This window comes from Strix aluco, chromosome 1, assembly GCF_031877795.1.
Source record: "Strix aluco isolate bStrAlu1 chromosome 1, bStrAlu1.hap1, whole genome shotgun sequence".
Lineage (NCBI taxonomy): Eukaryota > Metazoa > Chordata > Aves > Strigiformes > Strigidae > Strix > Strix aluco.
In genome coordinates this window covers 113633940-113656837 of record NC_133931.1, presented here as the reverse complement: position 1 = coordinate 113656837, position 22898 = coordinate 113633940, and the positions used below count along the sequence as shown (strand labels likewise).

The following is a 22898-nucleotide window of genomic DNA, read 5'->3' as shown; positions in this document are numbered from 1 at the left end:
CCAGTCCATGCGTGCTTTGATAGGAGATAGCCTAATCCTCTTCTTGCTTGAGTGGTCTCTCCAATTTCTGCCGTAGAACTGACAAGTCCCTTTGGGTTTATGGTGAGGGATTTTTTTCTTAGACTTTTTTTTTTGCTCTACTGATTTTACCTCAAGGGAAATCACTGAGATTTTTTTTACACAAGCAATAGCTTCTTATTTATTTAGCTAAGCTATGTAATTCCATTAAAGGTAGCTGGTTTGGGGGCCTTTTTAAACATTCCTCCTTTTGCTCTGGGTTCTTGAGATCTTATGGTATCTTTTTACCATACTAGTTAGCTTGGATAGTTAGGGTTACATTAGGTTTGTCCAACAAGCGGGAAAATATATTTAAACCTCTCACAGAGGGCAGTTACAGGGTCTGTTCCAGTCCAGTAGGACTCACATTCATCATGCTGGGGGCAGAGCGGAAGGAAAGCCAAAAGAGAACTCGTTACATTGCTTCTGCACTAACCCATGCCCTGAAAATGTGAGTACCTACAAAAGGGCAGGTTACAAATGCAGAAGATAAGTAACTGAAGGACTTTAATAGCTTTTTCTGTGATGGATATGCTGAAATTTTCCTTTAAATCAAGAAGGTATCTTCCTATAGCCCTGCTCTGTGTCATATCTCAGAGTGATGGACATCATAGCACAGGAACAGCTGAATAAAGAGTTATAGGCTGAATTATGCCAAAGGGCAGGAATTTGTTGTTCCTCCAAATACCATTTAAGCTGTTTAGCTTTGTTTTCTCTTGACAAACATAGGATAAACTAATGACATTATTTTGCACATACCTGTGGGTGGAAGTGAAATAAAACCCCTTATCTCGGGGAAAGCCCTCGGATATGGCTGTGGTTGTACAAATACTTGCACTGCAAATACAATTAGGCAGAAGGAGAGGGGATGCACCGAGAACCACTGGTAGAAGAGTTGAGCAGGGCACTTAGCAGACCTCACCCATCTCCATCTCTGGCGTGCCTAGATTTCAGAGAGAGGGAGAAATGTGTTGTCTCTGTATTGGTAGTAAGAGGGGGTACTCTGTAGGGTTGAATTTCATTTTTATAAGATATAGGACTATTTAATCTGTATTGCTCCACATTACTTTTCTGTGTGCTTGCCTTGTGAAACAGCATGATTGAGTTCCTGGTCTGAAGAATTAATGAGCTAAATGGATTGAATGAAGTACAAGAGAAAGGGATTAAATTACTTTACTTTATGCACGGGGAACAGAGAGCTAGGCTGAGTGGTAAACATTTTTAAATTGACTCAGGAACAGGAACAGAGTCAAGAACTGCATGCAGATGCTCTAGGTCCAAGGCTACTCCCTTAAGCATGAAAACCACCTTCTCAGGTACAGACTTATGTTTGTAATGTGGCCATACATTGTACATCAAACCACTTTCTGCCTCCAGCCCACCCTCACTCCAGCAAATTTCCAACTCCAAACTTCCTATCTGTAAGGGCCAAATTCCTCCAGCAAAAATTGTGCTTCCAGATTAATACGCTTTGCAGCCCCGAATTCTCAGGAATTGCAGAAAACCAGAAGGACTCCAAAGAAGAAATCATAACAGATTTTTTTACAAAGCTGATAAATCAGGCTAATGTGCTAGGAAATTCAGCTGTATCAAAAATGAGGATGAGGTAGCTTACATAGCAGAAAGCTCTTGGCTCATGCCAGAAAGCTGTTTTAGTAACAGCTTCAATTTGACGAGAGTCAGGAACACAGCAACCTCTTCCTAGGGGGAACGCAGAGCACTGCTTTATTTATGAAGTCAGGAACCCGATGGGAGTACATTAAGCTTTGTGGATCAAAGCTCCTTCTAGGCTCATAAATGATAGCAGGATTTGGGGTTTACTATGTAAGTATTGCAGTGAATTCATCACAGTAAAGTGCTCCACGTTTTGAACAATACAAATTAGTTGACGAAGGTTGCTTTAAGGTAATGTGGGTTGATGGGATTTCTTCACCACTGCACATGGAAGGATGCATCGTGATTTAGTTCACTGAATAGCAGTATATATTAGTGCAAATAGCACAGCAACTGCCAGGTCTAAATTAAAGAATGGTTAGCTCCATTCAGAAAAGCATTGTGCACTCCACAAGGCTTAATTTAAATAGGAAGACCTTTTCAGGATCTTTTATAGAGGACATCAAATTATGACCAGATTCTGAGGTAGAAACATGGTACTTCTGTTACTTGGCTAGCCTGTTTCCTGATCAAAATAAAATATCCTTTAAGAGTAAGATTCAGTGTAATAATAGCAATAGCTTATTTATGTTACATATATGAAAACTTCAATAAATCCAGAATTTTACCTCAGACTATCTGTGTTGGTATAATTAATGTATAACACCTCTTCAAGTTCATGTGTCATTATCCCAGTAAAGGTACTTATCACTAGGAATACACTGCTAAAATGCACAGTGCTGAATCCTGCACCAATAGCCAGGTAAACATGCACAAATACATCTTCTCTGAAGTGAGACAGCAGGAAAAGCTGCACTGCAATAAGTACATCCATGTGACAAAAATCCCAGCCAGAAGGAAAGAGTCTGATATAAAAAGTATGGTATTTATTTTAAATTAATTTTCAAAGTATAAGAATACAGCTGTGTCCTGGGGCTCTAATTTCAGATAAGGAAACAAAACTGTGGACTCCCTTTGACAGCTCTCTCTCTATCCAGCTCTTCCAAGTTGAAGAAATAAACGACACCAAAGTCCCTTTAACAACAGTGTAATTATGTTTATCAAAATCTATACAATTATAGCCACCCTGGCAGCTGTATTTATGCTATTTTACCCACTGAAACCCATTCCTTGTAGCTAACTCAGCACAAACACTATGTTTAGTCCTGGCCAGAGATGGTCCTACCTGTGTAAAGACATTGCAGCCAGGCAGGTAGTTGCTTGGAAGAAGCTGCTGTTTGAGGGACTGAGTAAACTGAAGTACCTTCTGTAAGGGATGATGCCTGAAAGAGCTAATTATTCCAGTTGTGGCTGGGTGTTTCTCTATGAGACACACTCTGGTTTTGCCATGAGATCATAACTTCAGTGCAGGCATCATTAAGTGAAATTATATGGTCCCACATAATGTAGCAGATCAGATTTTCATAATATTCTCCTCTTGACCATAAAACAAAGGAGTTCCACTGAGGAGACCCAAATCAGACTTAGATCACCCCAGTGTTTGGCACTACCTGAAGATGAACTCAGAGACCTGAAAAATAAAGGCTCTGCACAAAGATATTCAGAAAACTGCTGATTCCACTGTTTTAAGACTGATAAAGGCAATTCCAGTTTGCTTCAGCTTCCTAGCTGCTAAGTACAGTATCCATCCTCTTCGACTAAGAAAAGTAGTTGAAAATATCCAGAAGGGTGCTTAAGGTACATACACATATGTATATGCATGCATGCATATTTATTTCTGTGGAGAAATAAACAACTTTTGGGTGTTCACTTCATCTTGACCAGAAATCAACTCCAAAGCAGAGCGATAAGGCTAGCAGGAAGGGATAGTAAAACATCTCCAGAATAAAACTTTACCTGGCAGAAAATTGACTTTTTGAAATTAATGATCAGCCTCTTCCCATCTGATGTACCTGCTTCCTAAGGGAACATTCATCTTTGTCAAAATACCTTAATGAAAATCTCTTGGTTAACTATTTTTCTGAGCAGCTCAGTTCTATACAGAGAAATAATTTGGGCCCTGTGTCTTTGGCCCTTTGTGCAGTAACACGTGTATATTCAGTGTTCATCCTTTCCTGTTCAAACACACAGATGTACCTTTTTGGATACAAGACTTCTTTCATGAGTAATTTTGCAAAAAGCATGGCCCCTTATGCAGCGTGTTGTAGGACAGAATTGTTTGCTGAGGTTAAATTTGATTCCTAGGAGGTGAAAAATTCCCCCCTGGACTGGAATCACTTGAGTGGCTCTCCAACATCTGGGGGTTTGGGGTATTTCAGTTCTCCCAGAGCATCCATCCTTGGAGCTGTGGGGTTCCCGTGCCCAGCTGAGGTGACCCACAGCTCTGCTGCCCTGGGGGCTGTGTCCGCTCTTCCTTGGCATGGGAGACCAATTACAAGGAAGAGCTCAGGGTTTGGCTTCAACTGTAATTACTTGCAGAGGTGCTGATATATGTACTTAGCCAGACAACGTCCTCTCTCTTTGTAAATATACCAGAACTGTAGTTTAAATCACTGTTAAGCCTGGAATAAGCCAAAGAGTTGAGGGGACTTGGAGACCTTGTCTATTTTTAATTAAAAAAGAAAAATCCAAAGCAATGAGGAGCTTTCTTAGTTCCTTTGCCCTAAGGGAGGCACAAAACCTGTCCCCAAATAGGCAAGCTCTTTATTTACTAGTTCACTAGTTCTTCAAGAAGCACAAGACATTTTCAGCACAGGCATCAGAGGAAGAGGGCCTGCACCTGCACTGTCTGGGAGCAGAGTTGTCCCACAATAGCTAAGGCCAACTAGTAGTCAGCAGAGACGTTGCTGCAAAAGAGCAAGAATGAACAGAAAAAACAGGAACAGCCTCGTAGGCCTCCCCAGACATCTCTAGGTAATGTCTTGCACAGCTATCAGGTGAAGCAGTTCTGCTTCCCTGCAGTTAAATTGGTCAATTTTTTGCTATCAGTATTGTGGGATTTTAATGATAAATGCTCAGGCTGACCATCATCTCTCCAGTGAGTGAAGTGATAGCAGGTGCTCAATGGTCAGCCTTCCCCTTCTTCCTCCTCCCTCCATCATCTCCAGCACCCACAACATGTCCTTCCCTGCCAGCATGCTTAACTTCACACCTACACAACTGCTTTCCACATAGGCATCAAACCCTTAAAAAGACAGCAGATGTTTTCATTATCATCTTCTTTAAAAAAATTCTTAATAAAAACTGAGATTAAAATATATGTGTTATAAATTGCTCTGCAGAAGTAGACAAACAGCCTTCACACTCCAAAGGTAAAAGCTTTATTTCAAGAAAGCAAGCACTCTGACAGCAAGACGCAGACCACTATTGATTGCTGCTCCCATAAATCACATTTATTTTCCAAATAATAGGAAGATTCATTGTTTTCTGCCAAGCAGTGTCACCTGGTAATAGGAGCCAGTCAAAGCAACAGTAATTTTCGCACCATAAAAACAGTATCAAGCCTGTTCACTGAGTAGGATGAATGCTATTGATCAGGGAAAAAAAGACCCTATAAAAACAGGAGACAAAAGCAAAGAAATTAAGTAATGATGTATTGGGTGTGTAATGAAAGGTCTGTTAACATCTCCATTATTCAGCTTCCCTCCCCCGATGCCTCCTCTGAAGCATTTACAACGCCTCTAGGAAATCTCCTCAAATCGGGGCTGCAAGGGGTTAATGGTGCGAGACCGACACTTAGAGAAGGGGCATCCAAATGATAGTATAAAAGTGAAGCAAAAGGTCCTAACCTGGTCTCTGTTTATTGACACAGCAAAAGCTCCAGAGCATTTCACTGAATTGTCTTTTTCTGCTGCAGAGACATAGGACTTGAAGGGATGGGGACTGTCGAAGAGTCACAGTCAGGAGAAGCCACAGACCTGTGGGAGAGGAGACACTTATACCTGCCCTGAATCTGTCCCCTGTGTGAGGGGCTGGAAACTACAGCCCTCTCCACTGCTGAGTCCACTTGTAGTCAAAGTAAATAACACAGCAAGAAAAGTTGAACATATAAAAGCTTATTCTCAAAGTTTACCCAAACTTTTACAAAAAAACCCTCATCCACCATCACCACAGCAGACACTTCCAGATGTACACCAGGTACTTCCAGACTGCCCAGCTGGGTGGCTGTTTGCTTGTGCAGCCTTGGCAAATCCATGGGCATTTCAACAGGAGGCAAAGTAACTGGCCAAAGGTCTCACCAGACCAGTGATGGAAGGGGACTGAGATGCACTAGTCTCCATCAGTTCCATCACCCACATCCGATAGACACAATTTCATACCCAGGGCTGCTGCAAATGTCCTGAAGGAAACTGTGTGCTGCTTCTTAATGACTACCAGCAATGCAACCAGCAGTAATGGAAATGAAGTGCCTACCTTGAAAACCATTTGAGTTTTTCTGCCTGTGTCTAGGCATCTGTCACTCTCTGGATTAAATTGAGAAGTATAGGGCCAGTCTCTAACCTCCTGATTTTCCAAATCATGCCTTCATATTCTCAGTTCTACAGCAGTGACAGGCGATGGCATCATCACCCTCTTCTAGTCAATGTCAGCAGAAAATAAAGGCAATCTCACAGACTTTCCCCTCTGCCAAGAGAGACAGTCTCATCCTGACGGCTGCAGTTTTTGAGCAAGGTTAACCCTTGCTAACAAGAGACTGATGACTTTTCTGGGTAGAAAATAGATTCCGAGGCAGCTCATTGTTGGCAACTTAAACAAAACATTGCTAAACCACAGATCTCAACCTATCTGCTAACTAGCCTAGGAAAAACTTAGTAATCTCTGCATGAACCAGCAGTTGTTTCATAATTGGGCTGGTAGAAACACCTATAGCTCTCTAGCTTTCTCAGCTGACACATCACAATAAAACATGATATGAGGTGACTCATTACCATCGTGTTCTATCACATCCCATCTCCTAATGCAACCTGAGACTTGCATTACACATGAGCTGAATAATATTTTCCAAAGTATTCATGATAGAAGAATCTGTGGTTCCAAGGGAAGTCATTCTGTTGATTAAAAAACCACCACCACCAAACCTGAATCCTGCTGAGAAAGAGCCATGAGCTCAGGTGCACCCAAAAAACCCCTTCCTGCAAACCGCAGCAGGACCATCTGCTGGGGCAGAGGCACAGCGAGCAGAGGTTACCTGTCACTCGAGCCTGCGTCCGCACTTAGATCGAAAACCAGTTGGGCAAAAGCGTATTTAAAGTGAAGCTGTATCTGAACCAGAACTGCAGAGCCGGACACAATCTGAGCTTTGACAGATCCTGACACAACCTTTTCAGGGGTTGGATCAATGGGCCAGTTTTGACTTTGCACTTTAAGAATCACTCTTTGATGTCCTGCATCCTCCCATCTCTCTGGATCCTTCCTACAGTCACTGATGTTTCCTCCTAACTAATTCCCCAGACATTTAAGATTTCCCCAATGACATCAGTGACCCTAAAACCCAGTAAGTGAACACTTCCCTGCACAAAAGATTCTGAGGGGAATAGGGAAAAAATCACAGACCAGAATGGTACAGATGGGAAATATCATATGCGTATTGGACAAGAAGGGGTTGGAAGTGAAAAAGCTGTTGCACTGCCATAGGCATGGTGTCACGCTGCCCATGTCTCCAGGCGTTGCCTGCAGGGATGTGTCACACCAGGAGCAAGGTGTCTTCCCAAGGTTACTGGACCCATCTCCCTGGTTCACAGGGATCATACAGCCAATGACATTTTTCCGTGGGAGCAGGCAAACTGGCAGTAGACAGGCACTTCTTATAATAAAGCACTTACTCCACAGTCCGTGTGCTGCCAGCCTGCCAGCCAAGCAGACTTACAGACAGTTAATGTTTGCAGCCTGAAGAACGATGAGTGGTGGCAGGAGCTGTGCCTGAGTCAGGAGGTGCACGTCCTGTCAGCCGCCAAGGAATGTCCCGTGACGCGATTTTGGCTGAGGGGGTGGGAAGGAGGGTGAAGGTGTGTGGGACCATGCTCTGGAGATACCATCGCTGCCATGAGCTCATGCATTCTCATTCCAGAGCCCGTGAGAGCCTGGTGAGACTGAGGGCATCAGAGTTGGGTCTCAGGTGTTGGTCTGCTCCTCCTGCATCCCAGGCTTTGTGTGGCCTTTTTCTCTTTCTGTCAGACTGATAGCAGGGTATTAGCAAGTTGATAAAATGCTAGTCATGCTCATCTGGATGGTCATCACAATTCATGGAGATGAGTGACAGCCACTGTTTAACGAACTTTCCTAACCTAACTGAGAGGGCAATCAAAGGTAGAAAAAGGCTTTCCTGCAAGGAATGGTTCAATATGCTGGACCTCTTGAACGATAAAAGAGTTAACCAAAGGCTAGCATGACCGAAATGTGTAAAATCATGAGTGGCATGGAAACGGTGAATGAGGATGTGGTATTCAGTGTTTCTTCCAATGTCAGGATGGAGGAGGGGAGGAAATGAAAGGAAGCTGTAGGAGAGAGGCTTAAAACACAGGGGCTATCTCTTTACCCAGCAGAATCAGATGAAGAATCCCTTGCCATAGGAAAGTGGGTATTGCGCAGTTTTCTAGGTTAAGAGGCAATTGAACAAGTCAATGGAAAAAAATACTGGGCAACAGAAAAACCATTTCCAAATCCAGAAGCCTCTGACCCACAGAGATCCACAGCTGAGAAAACATTTTGGTGAGGTATAATTACGTGCTTAGCCTGTTTCTGTGCTTTCCCTCAGGCATCCACCATTAGTCACTATCAAAGACAGGACAGTGGGCCAGGTAGCTGACAAATCATTTTTATGGGTATAAAGCGTGACTCACAGCACTGGGAAGGCTCTAGTGCTGGTTACCTCCTCACCTTGAATCCCAAAGCAGTAAAACCCATGTTGCCACAACAGTACCAGTATGGCAGGTTTTAACTTGCATCTGCTGCCAGGATCAAGTCATGCACCTTTGGTGAGTGTCCCTTCCAGGTGCTGTGGGAAGTGTTTTCTTAGTGCTCCTTAATGCCTCCTTAGAGCTCCTTCCCTTCCTCAGCTCTGAGCATGCAGTCTATTAAAGAAGCTTCAAACTGTTTCTTGGTTTCATGTAGCAATACGCAACAAGCACTGCTCAGCTTAACCTATTAAACCACCCAAAGACGTCACACATTGGGACTCCAAAAATCAGGCAGAAACACATATTTCATAAGTTTTAACCTAATACATTTAAGAGGTATATTTGCATACTGGCTTTGGCATGATCTACCATTTCATACTGTTAACATTCATCTTAAAAACCTAGAAGTAAATTTTGCTTTTTAAGTTAAACAAATTTTCCCAACTGCAACTCTCCAATATTGATAATGTAAAAATAACACCTGCCTTATCATAAGACTTTATTAAATTATAACCACCAGCAGCCTAAAGAACAAGCAAGCTGCTCTGTCTGTATTGACCAAAGGACGAGCACTTCCCAGATCAATTTTTACCAAGGGGTGGTAAAAATTATGTATGCTGTTTAAGTAGAAAGGTGTGTGTGCATGCCAATGGAAACAGGCATTGAAGAGATGCAGTTAAACATCCAGGCAGTGCAGTGAGGTCCTGTTCCCTCCTTGGAGACACCCTAGGAAATCTGTGATCACTTCCAGGCGACATGGAGGCATTCTCTTGAAATCAAAGCGTTCAGACTTGTTATGAGAGCATGTGTTTTGATCTTCCTCTTGCACTCACTTCTTGCTTTTTGGGATGGTTTTGCAGTGACATGAGGCCTTCTGGAAGAGGCAGAAGGAAAGTCTGGGATGCTTCACTCTCTAGTTCAAGATGTGCAAAATAAGATAAACAGTCTCCACTTGTGATGAGAGCAGCAACGTAACCTACCCCACATGAAATGCCATCTCGGGTCAGCTCAGCCACTTTGGAAGTGCTTCTCCCACTGTCAGTAGTTAACAGCTGGTGGCTAAGAGGGCACCAACAAAGTACTTAACAAACCTGACACTTCCCAACACCCTGCCTAATCCTATTTGACTAGAAAAACTTGTGAGAAGTCAAAGTGTGCTAACACAGGGCAGCTGAATTGATCATAGCTTCAAATATGAACATTTATTAAAATTGAGATCTGTATGTGACTTTAAGTGCCCTGTTTTAATTCTCATCAGTGGAGAGGAAAATTGCTTTGCCTTGCCTAGAGTTTTCAGTGCTACAGGTAGCAATGAGCAAAGTTTTGCAAATAGTGATAAAAAGTCTCTTAGGACCAGATTCCAACTTGCTCATTGAGAAGAGAATTAAATATACCTAATCATGGGCAATTGTACCACACTCCTTTCCCATCAAAATGTGAGTTACAGGGGAGTAAGGTGCTTCCCAGGCAAGGTAAAGTGAGAGAGCACTAAAATGTGATCTAAGTTTGCATATAAAGGAGCAGGACTCCACATGAAGAAAGATAACTGAGATCTGAAATGCAGGAAGGACTAACCTGTGCATCCCAGGAATAAACAGTCCTGTGCAACTGGCACAGAAAACAAAGGGAAAAAATAGAAATTGATACATTTCTGTATAGGCAGAATAAAACAATGACATTTAATCCCACCACTTGATAGGCATCAACTTGGTGGCACATGTCTAGGAACATTCCTGAAGAACAAGTGGGTACGAGTCACACATTTCAGATGCGGTTGGAAAAACAGGCAGTTTAGTGCTTTCCTCATGATTACTGCACATTTTCTGGGTATCTGGCTCTCTTCTTTTCAAAAGAAGCATGTTTTCAGTGTGTTGTTTCAATAAATACATACAAAGGCTCATGAGATAGTTATGAAATTTGGGGGAAAAGCAAGTTGCTGTAAAAGCAGCCAAGCTGACAGAGAAAAAGAGTGTTGTGTTACCTCTAGAAGTAGGATTTACAGGTCTGCAAGCTGCTCACGGGGGTGGGCAGCAGCACAGAGGAGAGACTGGGCAAAAACTTGAAAAATACATTTTTATCATTTTGACACCTACACACTCTGAGATCATTTATTTAAGATCAAAGTCTTGCCAAACCTTAATTCAAAGAGCAGACTGTGCACATCTCTAGGAGGTGTGGAAAAACAACTGAATTTAAACCATTTTCATAGTGGCAGCTTCCAAGTGAGGAGCAGGAATCCTTATCTGTTGGTATTTAGTTTGTGATTGTGTCCCGTATCTTGAGATAAAATTGTTCTGTTTTCAGTGTATCCTTTTAATTATGCTGTTACTCAACTCACTGTGTGTTCTCTACCCTGATAATTTAATTTTCTCATGGGATACTAAGGGGATTGAAAACACATTGGGTCTTTGAGCCCAGGTATCTGCTCTGTAAAGAATCATTTTGAAATACATTTTTGAAATCTCATCAGGACTGTATTTAAACTAGCTCTGTTTCTGTCCCCAGCTCTTCCACAGAAGTGCTGTAGGATGGTCAGGAATCTTTTCCCAACTTTCACAATACGTTTATCCACAGCCACTCTTGGGACAGCATCATCTGTTACCAGTTGTGTTGTCTCACACCCACCTGCATTTTTCCTGCCCCAACACATACTTTAAGTAATCATACCATCATGCGGCCTTCACCTCTGGCAGATGGATGCACTGGGATACAAGACCTCACATATGTGCCTGCTCATACATACGTGGCAGACATGGCACCATGTCCTGGCTGTCCTGCAAGTAGCACAGCCATGTGAGCACAGCGCTACACCCAGGATGACAACCTTGCTTCACGGTGCTCAGTTAGGCAGTTACTCTTCAGTTAAAATCCAGAAATAATCAGGCTGAGAAAGAAGAAATTAAGCTCAATGGCCATGGGCCCACATTTCTTAATTTCTGGGCAAGCTTAGGCAGATTCTAGGTAGTTATAGGAAAGATTGTGCCCATGGTTCCCTCCTCTGAGGACTCTGTGTTTCCCAGGAGTTTCTCCCCGCAGGAGGCACAGGGTGTAGGAGCCCAGCTGCAAGCACACCAACACCTTCCCGGTGGATAGATGCCCTTGGTGAGACAGGCTTCCTAACTGATTTAGAGCCTACCTTCAGGTCTCCTAATTAATGCTCTGTCCTCCTCCTTCAAGCCTAACACAGGGATCAGAGTCAAGAAGATATTTATGTATCAAATACCGGTTTGCCCCAACTCTTCGAGGTACATTCCTGATCCAGAGCCACTCTGTCCTATGACGTGAGGCTGCTCACAGCACAGGGACAGCCTGGGGGAGACAAGCCCTATGCTGGTGTCACCTCTCCTGTGTTTCCAAAGCATGCACCATTTTCCCAACAAATAGGGAGCACTAATAGCTTCAAACTGGCATATGTACTGGGGGGAGGGCTTGTTCCAGACTATGGAAAGTGCACTAAATAGGATGCAATTCAAAGTGTTGTGTATTATCCAGGATGATCCTTACAGTGATGTTTCCAGCCAGAAGAAACCTTCATTTTCCAGTATCAGCCATTTGACACAGGGACTATATAGACTTGCTCATGGATTTAGGAAAAGGAATAACTTGGTATGCTTGTGGGTGTTCTGTGAGCATGTATTCTCCCCATTGTGCTTACAGCCTAAACTTTACTTGAAACTAAACATGAACTGATATCAGCTGTAGTCTACAGTACAGTGCAAGAGGACAAAGTATAAAGGAGAATTTTCTTTATTTTTAAATATTAGTAACACTGCACAAAACAAAAAAAAGTGGTACTTAAGTGACAGAAAACCAGTACTCAGTCTTATTTCATATTAACCATAATTAAAATACCCTAACAGAGTTCATGTATGGCTATATGTTTGCATAGGGTTATACTGGGTAACATAAGTATTCGAAGCTAAACCGTTCAGATACCAGAGACACCAGAATTTGTTATATCAAACCATGCTAGAATGCAGACTTGATTTTTCTGTTTAGCTTCTTCCTTACACCATTATGTGCATTCCTACATCTTTTAAATGTTAGGATGAGTGAGTTTCTCCAGGAACTGTGGACTTTCAATATTGCCAGGTTTAAGTCTGTTACATCAACAACATATTGGCAAGAGGAAGATAAAAGAAACAAAACAAAACCATAAGCTGCTAACTCCTACCTGGAGGTTAAAAAAAGGAGGCAACACACTGACAAGAAACATGCAGGTAAATGCTTAAGGCAACGGAAGGGCTCTGTACAAACTAAAAGGTTAAGAGAAGCAATGTGTCATGCACATGAGACAAGTATGGGAAGCAAGGAAGTAATATAGCTAGAAAATATGTATTTCTTCTAAATTGAAGACATCTCTTCAAGCTAAAAAAAATTAGTCCTGCAATAAAACCGATGCAAAAAGCTTTCGTACATAAAGGTGTAAGTTCTTTGCAGAAACAACTGGATAAAATCTTATACGGATGCTGAAAAAAATGTTTGTTATCTAAAACCTACTCAGCAGAAACAAAGAGCGGTTTTAAAGTAGCACTTAGATCATTTGTCTCTAGGTTCTGAAAATAAACTTTTAAAATAAGGAATGATTTCACTAAATGATTCATAGGGAGTCGACTATGCTTAAGGAAATCAGTAGGAGTGCTTACAGGAGACCATCATTACACTAAGTTTCTTAAAATCAGAGGATATAACTTCATGATACAATTTAAAATGAAGGAACATTTCAATAGCAGGGACAAACCTTTGCTGCCCAGCTTGGGGGAAAATAAAATTAAAAAAACAACCAACCATAAAAGTCACTTATTAAGCTTGCATAAATTACCCTGTAAGAGCTCATGTCTCAATCCCATTCCCAGTGACATGAGTGAATAGGACTCTTCTTTCAACAGGCCTGATGATGATGCCAGAGTGACCAAAACAGGCATTTGCACAACCCGTTATATCGTACAAGACAAATAAACAAACACTAGACTAGAGTCGTTTTAGTCCCAGGGAAGGAAGAGGTAAGAAATTCTGTAACGCTTTCCAATCTTCAAAAATAACACACTTCTAACCGAGATCAGCCACGTTTGAATTCCCTAACCTGACTGGCAAGAAAGCCACTCCATGAAACTAAAAAGAATAACATAGTGCAATTTTAGTACAGTTTTAAACATGAGTCACTTCCTTGCTAGCAGTGTGAACAATCAAAAAAATATACACAAAAGAGGTGTGCTCAAATGTAACATTAAGTTGTCATTATTATAAAGGTATTGGCATAGCAGAGAAGTCCATTTTAGTAACTCCCTTTGGTTGACTTCTTCTTCTTCTGTTCCTCTCTCTGCTTCTGCTTCCTCCTCTTGCTGCCTTCTTTGTGTCCTGAGGAAACATGGCTTGTAAAACACTATTCACATCATTCATGGACTTTTCCCTCTAGCAAAAGCACATGTTCTCTGAATGGTTTAAGGAATCTTAAAGAAAAGGTCTGGTGTTCTAATGTGGTTTTTTAAATTATCATTTCTACTATATCCCCAGTTCTACTATATCCCTTACATAGGATAGAAAGAAAACACTAACAATCTTTGAAGTTTGAAAAGATCTGGAGAACTTTCAAAAGACTTCAAAGCCATTCAGGAAAAGCTTCAAAATTAGAGCACATGCAAAACCAGAATAATTTTCAAAACAGAAGCAATAAATAAGACTATACAGCAGGAACTATTTAAGTACTGGCATTTTCTTCTCACAGTAGTCGGTTACCACGATATTTGCATTTCTATTTTAATACTAGGGAATCCCAAGAATCCTGAGTGAATAAGATGCTGCGTGTTTACCAATATGCATTTTTTATGCAGGTCATCAGCCTGCTCATGTTTAACCATGCACCATAGGTTATATTCTACTGCAGCTCCAATGGTGCATGGAAGCACTAAGTTCAAGCAAGAACTATTTGCTACAGATTCCATAGGCACAAGCTTCCAGCCATGTCATCATCATCTCAATGCTTTTTTTCCCCGACAAAGATGCATGAAAAACAGTTCTTGCTCTGCATCACACCCTTTCCTCCAAACTTGCAGTAAAACGCAACTTGCTAGCAGACTTGCATGGACAGTGAACTGTGCAAAACCAACACCACATCTACCCAAGTGCATTTATAAATCTACACTCAAAGCTAGCAAACATTTCCCTCAGATAATCGTTCTGTGATGCTTTGAGTTAGCTTGAGTGATCTTTTAGTTCAGTGGTGCTCTGCCAGTGGGAATCAGCACGGTCCAGTGAATGGGGCCAGCATGGAGCAGAGGAGCCCCTGCAAGCCAGCTGAGAGACAGGGCGGGGAGTCAGAGGAATAGCCAAGGAAGGACACAGCACTCTCTGTCTGGAAGTCTCCTTCTTTCCCCCATTCTGGTGGCAGGGAGGCAGAGATGACCCTAAGGAAGCCATGTCACCATTGCACCTGGTTCTCCACCAATTTCGCACCAATAGCAAAATTAAGATGGGGAAAGGAAGCAGTGGGAGGTCAGAGGAGTATGAAGTCATGCTGTGGCTGAAGTCTGCTCCTGATTGGAGCTCCTCCCAAGCGCAATTAGGGTTGTGCCCACTGCAGAACTGCAGTTCTTCTGTTCAAGTTTAAGACCTAGGGAGAACCACGAGATAGTCTGTGGGCCAAAATCACTTAAGACATTATCAAAAGCTTGAGCATTAGAGGAAATACACTCCCTTGTAGCAAAGGGAAACTGTTCCTAGGTTATCATTCTAGCTCCTACGCTGTATCAACAGCATGACTTCATCTTTTGCAATCATCTGAGTCAAGAAGCAGGATATTTATTTAGAAATTCTGCCATGAGTGATTAGCCTGCGCAAAGTTAGAGTGGAAACCAGTTTTATTGTTCAAGAAGGAGAAAAACTGGCAGTGCTTTGCAGAATTGGAGATGACGTTGTGTTTTCCCCGCACCCTGCCACCCTCCTGAGCTATGCTGTCCCTGGGAACACTGCATGAACATCTCCTAACTCCATCCATGAAGTCTACTTCAATGTCAGCCGCTTGGTAACCTATACATTGTCAAAAATTGGATCCCTTGGCATTTAATTTACTGCTGTAAGGCACACATCCCAGAAGGGCTCAAGCATCTCTTTGCTTTCCCACAGAGGCCAATGGAGGTGGAAGAGACATGCTGACTCGAGAATCAGTCATTCGAGGGGTGTTATTCAAAGGATTCTTCCCTTTACTAGAGGCAGAAGCAGCATCATATCAACTGATCAGAACCGGTTTGTGTAATAACTATGAATCATTAACACAGATATTTGGGAAAGGATCATTAAACCCTAACAGTTTATTAGCTTCATAATTTTCTCATTTTTCATTCTCAAAACACTGTCAGTATTTCTGAAAATCTTCCACATCCAGACATGAGTGCATTTGATACTGCTATTTTAGATCATAATACTTTTTTTGGTTTTTTGCAACAGTCCATTTTCTTCAAATGTTTGAGATTTTGAAAGCAATTCTGGCAACTCTTCCTTAAAAATACTATGAATCAATGTAAATTATGACTTGGAATGAATGCAATGTAATTCATTGTCTTATAAATGAAACAACTCAAATGTTACAATAATGTGGTATGAAGATATTTAGGCATTTGACAACATGGTCTCCTACCAGCCTCTGGAATGATAAGGGTGAAAAGTGGAAATCCTTCAAGTGTTATCACTGACACACAGAAACGCAGATTGGCCAAAGTAGGAGATAACGCACAAATACAGAGTATTCCTCAAGAGAAAACTGCCAGGTCTTTTCTGTTTCAAGCCTGCTGTGATAAATAATTTCACTCTTGACCATTTTCTTTTCTACCCCCAGCTAAGAAAAAAAGATAGGTCAAACTTTGCCAGTCTGTTAGCTCCAGTAATGCTATGCTGGGTGATAACAGCCAAAAGCCTGATCCAAACAAGAGAAGCATCTCCTAATAAAAATTAAAATTGCACACTGAAGATGTAACTCTTTGGTGCTGATTTCACTCCAATACTTCAACCAGCACTAATTAAAAACATATTTTAGCTGCCTTGGTTACAAGTCTAGCCCCAAAGTTACAAGAGGACAAAATCTGAATTAGAAAGTAGCAACCCCATTACTATTTGATTAATTTGCAGTGAACCTGTGTCCTGGTGTGTTGCCAGCATCACAAAGCAGTCATAGAAACTTTCCATAGTTAGTGCCTGGCTGAACTGGCTTCAGCCAAACAGTTCTGGAAGGGCTTTGCAAATTTGCACCCATAAAAGCAACTGTTAGCCACCTAAGCTCTAGAAATGCTTTACAGGATGAAGGGAGAATAGGTTGCTGAGAGCTTCCCCCAGCTTTGACATTTGGAAAACAGATTCACCCAAATGCAGATAGCTATCACCCTAACTTGGTAGGGTCTGTCAGCTGCAAGAAGCAGAAATGGACGAAGCAAGAATCCACACCATTTGGAATTACACCTGGTTTACAACCTGGATAATTTTTGTCTAAAACAAGCAGCATCTGCTGACCCGCTCTTCCCATTTCATCCCCTTCTCTTCTACTTCCAGAAGAATCATAAAGAGCACAGAAGCTATTCCAGCTTTCATAAAGCTGCTGAAAGCTGAAACCAACTTCCAACAACACTTAGAAGCAACTCCCTCAACCAGTCAGCAGGGACCAAAACAAATTGGGAAGCCTCTCTGCTGTGTCCCAGGCTGACTTTCCTTCTGGCTTTCTACTTCTCTGCCTTCTGCACCTCCCAAAGTCACAGGTTTGTTCAGTCACTGACTATGAAACTCATCACATTCTTGGGCAGCAGCTGAAAGGGAGGTGTGCATATTGAGTGATCGATCTAAAGGGACAAGCGTCCTGGGGAAAACACTCCTACCCAACCCATTTGTGGCATCCTACTTCTTCCTGCCCTGCCTGACATCTGTCTGTTCTACCAGGGTGCAGAGAGAAGCCACAGGTCTGCTTCACCTTCCTTCTGTCAGCACAGAAGAGCACAGGAGTCAGCAGAAGGAAACACAGTGTTCAGTCACAACTGATGATTAACCTGCACCATTGCTGCTTCTCGACCCACATCAGTCAGTAAGAAAGGTCATGGCCTGATTTTTATAGATGTCCTGCAAAGGTGAAAACTTTGGAGGGGCCACCTTCCACTTTAAGGCTCTGAAGCACTGAGGTTGGGAGTGGGAGGGATTCATGCTTTCTGCTGAAGTCCCAGAGAAAATAGTTTTCAAGATCTACTAACTTTTTGCTAAGACTGCAGCCATTCTTTTGCCCTTCGAACCATGAAAGCAGTCATGGTTCCAACATGGATGGAGAGCTTTAACAGGGCAGTGGAGCACGTGCAAGTTGGGTTCTGTAGTGCGCTTTCTAATTTTCTGCTCTTAGAAGTATCTCTCTAGTCAAAACAATAAATTGCTACTTCAAAGGTAGCTAGCTTAGTTCTGAGTTGCAGCCACCACCTGTTATTTTAGACTGACCACACTTGCATATACCATTATAAAAATTCACCCCAGATCACAGCTTTGGTATAATTTCATGCATGTGACTCAATTTGCAATTACAGCTTTACACTACACTTTCACATTCCCTCCTTTCAGCCCGAGCCACTGCCCAACACACACCACGATTTGACCTACTAATTCACCTCATCCACACTCCTGCCCATACCACTGAGCATTGCAGAGAGAGAACCCGCCTTTACATAAAGACCTGAGGTGACAAAACATCCCACCCCATCTAGGTATGCCACTCCACTATTTAATTATCTGCACTGTTAAATCCAAGGGGCGAGTTTTCCAGTTTCACTGGCCAACCCAGTGATGTAATTCCAACTTTGATGTTTTAGGGGACTGAAAAGCTTTAGCAACTTACTGGGGCCCTCCTTCATGCTTTCTCACCATACTTATTTTCATTACCAATTCTGCCTAGAATTGCTACAAGAACATACCAAGCCAGATACAACCTGCTTGCTGCTATTAATTAAGGCAACGCTATTACTGAAGAGAGTCCAAGGTTCTACTCCCACATGGCAAGCAAAAGCTTGCAAGGCTTTGCAGCCTTGGAGGCCCTTCCACATGCAACACAGACACCTTCTAAGGGAAGTGAATGGGTAACGGGATGCTCTCATACTAGCAGGCAAAAAAACATGCGTGAAGGCAGCTCCGGCTAAGGCAGGGAGCAACCAGACAGCCTCCAAATCCACCAGCCAATCTTTCCACCCTCTGCCTGCAGAAGAGTGTGGCTGTTACCCCATCCCACTCACACGCGGTTACAGCCAGGGGATGTGAAGCAAAGGGAGAGTGAACTCCCTCCCATCTCTGCACCTCCAGCATTCCTTGAATATTAGATTTCCACAGAAAACAGTGGCTTTGCTTTCCTTTCTCATTCCATTACATGCCCAAATACAAGTATGTGAGGAAATTATAACGTACTTAGTTCAGATAACCAAGTATATCGATTTTACTAGTTAGTAAAGTGTAATTCAGGAAACCGTATGTCAGTAAAAAGAACAGACACTGCATTAAAGATGAAATAAAGTACAAAGAGCTCAACCTTCCAGCAGAGGAATCCATGCCACAGAAGGACATGATTAGTTAAGCTAGTTCTTTTAAAGTGGCTTCCTCTTCAGGGATGCCAGCAGATGAAAATGCAGCAAAAATGAATTATTAATGTTGTAAGATTTAGGTTAATGCAAGCTATTTCATTCAAAAAGAAGAGCAAACCTTGCAATATTATCTTCCAAATAATAATCTTTTGTATCATGTACTTTTCAGTATTTTAACAATTAAACATTTCAACCATTCTTGCTAGATAAAGGTCAACACTCTCAAATCCAGAGTCGTCGTTTTTTAGGGGTAGTTACCCCTACCTCTACCATTAATGGCTGCAACCCCCAGGTCTCTGCTGGCATTAATACCACTTTGACACAGCTTGGATACCACCAGTCAGCCATACATCATATGATTGGGGAGCACATTACTTGCAGTATCTGAATTCTTATTTAAAAGTTATTTGTTTGGAGCTAGAGAACTGTTTGAGATATGCAGTCACTTCAGAGCACAAGAGGTGAAGTTTTATTCTAAAAGGCCATTACAAAACCAGGAATAGTATGAAACCCAGAGCAATTAAAATTAAAATGCAAAGTGTCAATGTTAGATGGAGAATCAAATTAAACTCTTAAATTTTTTATTAAATACCCACTGTAATGACTGGAAATCCTGACTACGGAGAGGATTCATCTCACCTCTGATATTGGTTGCCAGTCTGTATGAGTTGGCCAGCCTTTCTCCTTGGGTGCTAGAGAGAGATGGCCACATCCAGAGGGATTCCCACCACGTAGTCAAGATGAAACCTATCTCCTTTTCCTTCATTTAAGTTTGCTACAGACTTAAAAATTAAAACTCAAACATTCCCACTCTTAGCAGTAGGAAAAGAAAACCACTTCACTGCAGGTGAATCATTAACAACTGAGGATTTGCTTGAGGTGCTCTAACTGGGACAATGTCTAAAACTGCCATGCAGTCTCGCTGCCAAGGGCCACACGCCAGTGGTAGCAAAAACGTCTGATTCAAGGTGGAACAGTGCCCGGTTTGAGGCCAGTGACCTTAATTATTTTCCACCAAATTAAGTGGGCTTTGGACCAAGGCAGAAAAAGATGCTATTCTTTCCCAACACTGGCCCGTGTAAGCACGGCAGCTGTTGCAGTGATCAATGAGAAGCCAAGTGGGAGCAAGTAAGTGGTCTGTATAATTACAGAGCTGCTCTGGTGAAGCCTGCTTGCTGGGCCAGGCAGTCGGCAGAGGTGAACACCCATGAAGGACAATGGCGTTATTGGCCAGGGCTCGTGCACACTGCCCAGTGAGGGATTAAGACACTCACATAGGTTTTTGACTGACTTGACCAGTCCTTCAGCAGCCCTGTCCATCAGAGGAACAGTAGGCAAAAATATTTAAAGCAACAGTAAAATCTTAGTCTTACTGCAATCAAGTTTTCACCCTGAATCTTTTATGGCAACTCACAATCTACTGGTAGAAGAGAGGATTTTGTGATTGCACAAATACTTCTGGAAATTCATTTTAATTGCAAACTTGTGCGTCTTGGAGCATAAATAGATTCACAGCAAAAAGTCCTAAACAATCTTAAAAATTGCTCCAAAAATTGCAAGGTGCATGTCAAACTCATATGCTCTTTGGAAACCATTACAAAGTATGGTTATGATTGCAAAGAACCTCAAGTCTCCAAATGCACAGCCAAGATTTTGTTTTGCCAGTTACAGACATAGGAGACAAAACCTGTAACCCTTGCATGGGTGATTTCAGGACGTCAGCCCAGAGGTTACATTCAAGCTTCTGTAGAGAAATTTTAAGCTTTTTTTTTTTTAAGAAAAGATTCAACTTAGTCATCCCTAAAGACACAAAACTTCCAGCAACTTATCAGTAAGACATTTATCTGAATGTTTCAATTTTTTCAAACTGTCATCCCACATGATATCTTTAGGTTTTCCCTACAGAAGACAGTGTTAGATTTAAAGGCTCATAAACGCAGCAGAAGTTTGGTACAGCACTGGGAGTACGTGAGCACATGTTTTGGGGTACAGTACATATTTTTCATGCACTGTGTTTACCCTGAGGAACCTTGCATGTTCACACTTCTCAGAACTTCACCTAATTCAGCACTACTGAGAAGGGCCCTTGGTCTGGGCATCCAAGTAGAAAGGCATCTTCATGTTTCAGAAAAACCTGTCCTGGCAGTCTTGGATGATCTTTGACCACAAGTTCAAATTAAATCAAGTAGTTATGAGGACTTTGTTGTCCAAGATAGCCTCTGGACTATATTGCCAAAACATTACAGACAGGAAATATATCAAAGGACTAATTATTTCCAAAAATAACTGGGACAGTTGCTGCGCTTCCATGTTCATCTGAACAGTCTCAGCCTTCTCTATTAGGATTTAGGCACCTAAAATTGCAGTTTCCAGAAATAGTATAAAGCTGCTGAACCTCTTCTTTGACAAGGAAGCTAAGCACAATTTAAGTAAATGAATGTGCAAAGTATTGTGATTAGTTAATCTCTAAGAGGCCTTCACTTTTAAGAACAAAGAGCACAGGCACTTCAGCAGCATAGCAATATTTGCCCTGGATCCTTGAATATCCCAGGGCATTTATGAATCTAGACTAAATTGAAGAGCAGAGCTAATACAGGATGAAGGCACACAAGCTGCCATTTATTATCTACCAGGGAGCTAACATTAAGTCAACACACAGCAACAACCTCTTGTTTGGCTTTTTGGTTTTGGATTTTTACTAGCTGATGGATCCTTTTCTGCACATTTCTCATCAACATGCTTGTGCACACCTGATAAATAAAAAGGGGTCTCCAAGCTGCTTGTAACCCGGCTTCTATCTTGTTCTTCCACCTCATCACTATTATAATGATAGGTATATCTGGGGGAACTGGCAGGCTTGTGAGACTTCAGCAGGCGAGGGTTGGTCGGCTGGAAAGGCAGGGCGTGTTGTCCTCTCCGTCTGCACTCCTCGGCAAAGGCTTCTTCATCTGCCTCACCTGAAAAAGCAAAGAGTGCAAGAAAAGTGAGCTGCACCCAAAATGCTTAAGCTTAGCCTGAAAAAACCCTCAAAACTGGGCTGGAAATTGGGTGTCACAAAAGTACTGCCTTGGCTGTGGTTAGTTCACACGTAATCCTGTCTATCTGCCGAATAGGGAGTGTCTGGAGCAGAAAGCTCCATCAACAGCCTCTCACCACACTGAAGCCACCCAAAAAAGTCAGCTAGATATGAGAGCTGTGGGGCCACTGTTTCCTTTTTCCCAAAAGGCAGTGTGAGCGAGCTGAGCACATGGCCCTGAATGGCATGTCATCTCATCCCACCTCACCTGGACTGTCTCCCTAGGAAGGGTTGGCCCTGCTCAAGGAAAATCTATAGGGAAAGGAGGGAGGAATACCCAAGCTGACTACAGGAAAGGTGGGAGAAAAAGCCAGCGTGGGTTCAGAGGGGCTAGATGTTGGACATCCACAGCTAGAAGGATGATAGAGACATGTGAAGGACCACATGAAGGTGGGAAATTGGGTTGAAGATGTAAGAGTTAAGCACAGTCTGGGGGATAAAGCAGGCAAGCACAGCAAAGGCAAATGAACACAATGGAAGTGTTTGCAAGAATTAATATGAAAGATGAGGTACTTCAGTCATACTCATGCTGTTTTGCAGATGACACTTTCCTTTGCTGCAGAAATTGTAATAGTACCAATGCTGCAAAGTAGAGAAATCAGCTACCGTAACAAAGAAATAACAAAAACCCAAGAAAACAGCAAAACTACACATCAAAAAGCAAACAGT

The 22898-nt window shown here is 42.2% G+C and overlaps 1 protein-coding gene across 2 annotated transcripts in view; it reads right to left on the bottom strand.

The window, feature by feature from the left end:
* Window positions 1-12298: 12298 nt before the first annotated feature.
* The window catches only part of DNAJB6 (DnaJ heat shock protein family (Hsp40) member B6), a 65395-nt gene continuing 54795 nt past the window's right edge, over window positions 12299-22898 (bottom strand). The window contains exons 9-10 of one of the 2 annotated variants that reach the window (XM_074831705.1): window positions 21904-22110; window positions 12299-13925 (exon numbers count right to left, since the gene is read on the bottom strand). In XM_074831705.1, coding sequence (XP_074687806.1) covers window positions 13843-13925; window positions 21904-22110 — 290 coding nt within the window. In that variant the 3' untranslated portion in view covers window positions 12299-13842. Of the gene's footprint in view, window positions 13926-19599; window positions 22111-22898 lie in introns of those variants that run through there. The other variant, XM_074831704.1, reaches the window with a different exon arrangement.